This window comes from Euphorbia lathyris, chromosome 9 (assembly GCF_963576675.1).
Source record: "Euphorbia lathyris chromosome 9, ddEupLath1.1, whole genome shotgun sequence".
Classification (NCBI taxonomy): domain Eukaryota; kingdom Viridiplantae; phylum Streptophyta; class Magnoliopsida; order Malpighiales; family Euphorbiaceae; genus Euphorbia; species Euphorbia lathyris.
Genome location: NC_088918.1, coordinates 21,802,470 through 21,806,985, shown reverse-complemented (window position 1 = coordinate 21,806,985; position 4,516 = coordinate 21,802,470). Strand labels below are relative to the sequence as shown.

General features: G+C 32.5%; 1 protein-coding gene across 1 annotated transcript; it reads left to right on the top strand.

Annotated features, from left to right (window-relative positions):
- The first annotated feature begins 979 nt into the window (after nucleotides 1–979).
- On the top strand, nucleotides 980–2,697 carry LOC136206486 (histidine-containing phosphotransfer protein 1-like). Its single transcript, XM_065997553.1, has 6 exons — nucleotides 980–1,179; nucleotides 1,275–1,405; nucleotides 1,507–1,575; nucleotides 2,113–2,184; nucleotides 2,278–2,350; nucleotides 2,475–2,697. Exons 1-6 carry the CDS (start codon nucleotides 1,117–1,119, stop codon nucleotides 2,526–2,528), a joined length of 462 nt encoding a protein of 153 aa, XP_065853625.1. The 5' UTR covers nucleotides 980–1,116; the 3' UTR covers nucleotides 2,529–2,697.
- The last annotated feature ends 1,819 nt before the right edge of the window (nucleotides 2,698–4,516 follow it).

Here is a 4,516-nt window from a genome sequence, read left to right as displayed (position 1 = left end):
ATGAAAAACAGAAGAGGAGGGGAACAAAATTAATATTGAGGGCCATTTGATTTATCTGATGTTTGATATTTGCAGTTGCGGTTTACTGTTTGCTGTTGAAAAATATTGCTTTTATAAAAAAAACTGCTTTTCAGCTATAAAAAAATAAATAAGAAATGTCTAACCAAACACCTAAAACTCTTGCTTTTAAAGTGAAAAGACAAATAGAATGAGAAACTACAGTAACCAAACACTCACTTAGTAAATTAAAATCAGTTTACCATCTCTAAAGGTAAATTGGAATCATGGTGATTGAATCATTCGGTAATTTGAGATAATAAAAGAAAAAGTCATCGAAATAGTAATGTACAGTAAAACCTTTATAAATTAATAATGTTGGAACCATGAAATTTTATTAATTTATACAGATATTAATTTATCGAGTATTAATTTATTGAATTGATTATTAATTTATCGAATATTAATTTATGAAGGTTTTACTGTGATAATAATGTTAAAAAAGATTGACTTTGATATATGATATTACAGTCATTTGACATAAACAAAAATAAAAGTCAAATTCCAAAACGAACTTTGTGGTTACATTTTTGTCAAGTGCATGTTTATGCTATTTTTTTTCCAAACGAGAACTGGAGTTTTCGCTTTGCTAAAAACGATGATTTTAATTTGATACTATAAAAATGAATGTTAACCTCAAAATGTAAAATTACAAGAATTAAAATTGTTTCAGTGTAATTGACTATGAAACCAAATTGTTTATTTTCCAAAATCAGCATTTTTAGAGTTTTCCCTCTCTAAACATTCATTTTCTTTTCCCACGAAACACCACCTAAATGACCTCAAAATTAAAAAAAAAAAATAAAGAATTAAATATCATCAATTTTGAGATGTCAACCGTCTTCTAAAATAAACAGGAAAGTTAAAAGATTTTATTAAAACAAACTCCAAATTTCAATGACCATGCGTGAAATTTACCCCTTTTCTGCTCTACTACTCCATTTTCAGAACCCAATATATAATCCTTAGCTACAAAATCCCACCAAATGCTAAATGAAATTTTGTTGATTTTATTTTCTGAATCAAGCAAAGTTGTTATTATTATTCAGAGATAAAGAAATGGATAAAGCTATTCAGCTCCAAAGACAGTTAAATGATTACACATCTTCTCTATTTCATGAGGTAATTCAGAGATTCTGTAAATTCCATTTTTGCTTCTTGTTTGAGTTCTTGAATCTTATTTTTGTGAATCAGTATGATGAGTTGTTTGATTTTAGGGATTTTTGGATGATCAATTTAATCAACTTCATCAGCTTCAAGATGAAAGCAACCCAGATTTTGTGGTTGAAGTTGTTTCTTTGTTCTTTGAAGATTCTGAAAGACTTGTTAATGAACTTGCCAAAGCTCTGTGAGAAATTAAATCTTTTCTCTTTCTTTTTTCAAATTTATATGCATTTTCCAGTTTCATTCATTTAAACTTTTTGTTTTTGTTTTTGTGTTCTTGCACAGAGACCAGCAAAGTGTTGATTTCAAAAGAATAGATGCTCATGTTCATCAGCTCAAAGGCAGCAGCTCCAGGTAATCACAAAATCTGAAGTTGTTTAAGCCGGTGATCTCGAGTTCGAGTTCAAATTCTAATTTTTATATCGAACTTTGTGCTCGTGTACAACTCCTTTTCGAATCTCCTTTTTGCTTTTTTACTCCAAACAGTAAAAAAAAAAAGTATAATTTCAGAGGGAAATTCCGTTAACAGTAACAGCTAACAACAACAGTAAAGAAATATACATTAACAGGTGAACCAAATAAATCCATTTTGGAGAGGGCCCACTTTGTTAAGAAATCATTGAACCAAAAAACTTAATTAAGCTATTAGTTATCTTTCATACAGACCCCGCACGTGAATGTCTTGTGGGTTTGAAACGTGTATAACATAGACCCATCTTGTTATATATTGAAATATATTTAAACTCAAATTGTACTTCTGGTAGGCTTGAGTAGCAGTTGAATTTCTTGATACATGTAAAAATGTAGATTTTATGGCTTTAAGAGTATAATTTAGACTATAATGCAGCTCACAGAATGTTTATTTTTTAAAAATTTGTGTTGGAAAAACAGCATTGGAGCTCAAAGAGTTCAGAGAGTCTGTATCGCCTTTCGCAACTACTGTGACGAGCAGAATGCTGAGGGGTAATTATGTCATTTATTGGTTAAAGTGTTACGGATGACCTGGTGCGACAGACGTATACTAAAACTTCTCATAACTTTTTTGGTCTGCTACAGATGCCTAAAATGTCTGCAGCAAGTGAAACATGAGTATTCTCTAGTGAAAACCAAGCTCCAAACTCTTTTCAAGGTAATTAAGTAGAAACTAACATCTTTACTCACTTTCTGATACGACAACATGATTTACGGAAAGTTGTCATTATCATGACAGGACAATCCATTTTTAAAATTAATCTGGTTTGTGATAATTGCAGCTTGAGCAACAGGTTGTGGCTGTAGGAGGATCAATTCCTTTGCCTATGATGTAATAAAGTGGTGATGATGGATTAATTATCATTTCTTTCTTCATTGCTCCATTAATTTGAGTTTAGTTATCTAAAGAGCTGTAAATGGTTACCTTGAACAGTTTTTTTTTGTATGAGCAATGATGAACAACATTGTGAATAAACTTCTCCATTCAACTAATTACTTCTTTATTCATTAACTTCCTCTTAAGGAAGATCCGGTTATATGATACAACAAAACATGAATGAACCGAGATTCGCCTGCCGACTCTCTGATGCTCAAGTCAATCTATGTTTTGAGAGAACAATTAATCAATAAACCAATAATAATCTGATCTAATGAAGAGAATGTATTTATCTTGAGGATTCGAGAGCCCTATATATAAGAGTTAAAAGAATATTATTCCGACGATTCAACATACCTCTTTACTGTTAAGGAAGAACTTCCGGTCTGAACAATCTACTTTTTTTTTTTTATTATTGAAATAAGAATATACATTGTCATCTTTACTATTAGGAAAAAAAATCACAAAAGGATACGATTCCTCTAAAATAAGAGCTATCTACGCTCGTACAACATTCCTGATTAGAATATGACTAAATATACTAATTAGAGGAAATGTTTCTAGAAACACAGCCTAAATATCTGGTTTAATAGAAAAGATCGGTCAAATGTTTCTTAGACTGGTCCTTATATTTTCGGTTGTTATTATATATATATATATATATATATATATATATATATATATATATATATATATATATATAATGATTTAATCAATCGTGTCACGTGGATCAATGGCATGACCCAATCAAAAGTAATCTTTTTGTTTTAAGCCACCAGGGCCGGGGCACGTCAAATCTATATGGTCCCATCTATAGGACACCTCCAACCTCACTCTTATATGTGTTTGTAATATCAACTAGGGTAGGGGCGGAGCTAGGGAGAGTCATGGAGGGTCGACCGACCCTCCGAAAAATTCCATAGTAGTGGTGCTCCCCACTGATTAAGAATGAAAATGTCATGGTTGGAAACCCTCCAGCCATGGCGAAGGAGGAAGAATGATGGGGGTTGAGCCCCCTTCTTTCTGTCTTAAGTTTTTTTTAGGTTAGAGATGAATGAAACGACGTCGTTTCATTCAAGTCTGATTTAAAAAGTTGGGAAAGGACATTTATGTCCTTACTGCAACAAAAAGAGAATTGATATGCTTCTTAAGCAGCAAACTCCTCATTTATTATGTGGTGAAGCTCCAAATCACGAAAAGAAAGAAGAGGAGACAAGCTGGAAACCCTGCGACGTCAACGTTGTCAACAAGAGGAAGAGACGCCACCCGAAAGTAGACTGGCGAGGAGAAGAGACGATGATGTTGTTGCCTGCTTATGAGGAGAGAGATAGAGAATGGTAAATCTTTAATTTAGCGTTTTAGGTTTGATTAAATTGAATTGATGAATTGAATTGAATTTATGGTATTTAGGGATTTTGATTAAATTGAATTGATAATGATAGTTATGACCTTTAATTGAATTAAATTGGCGATATTTTAGGGGTTTAATTGAATTTATGATATTTAGTTTAGGGGTTTTAAAAAATTGGTAATATGTTAAATTTTAGGTTTGTTTTTTTTGTCCGCGAAATGAAGAAAAAGCTAAAAAACTTCAAAGCCTCGTGGGTCAACAAATTGTACAATGTCCTTTTGGCATACCAAACAACTCCACGTGCAACCATAAGAGGGACGAAGCCTTCATCCTAGTAGAAATTAGAGCTTGAAGTCCAATGTACTGTTCGAAGGCCAACAATAAAGGAAATCTACAATAACACTTGGACTTGTTGGAAGATAAACATGATCTCATAGCAATAACAATGCCCCGCGCTTATCGTTAGCAAATGAAAAAAATGCACAACAAAAAGGTACATCCACGCCAATTTCATGTTGGTGACCTCTTCCTTTGAAAAACTGAAACCTCTCGTTCCATCCCAAGGAATATGCAAGTTGGGCTGCAACTGGAAAGGA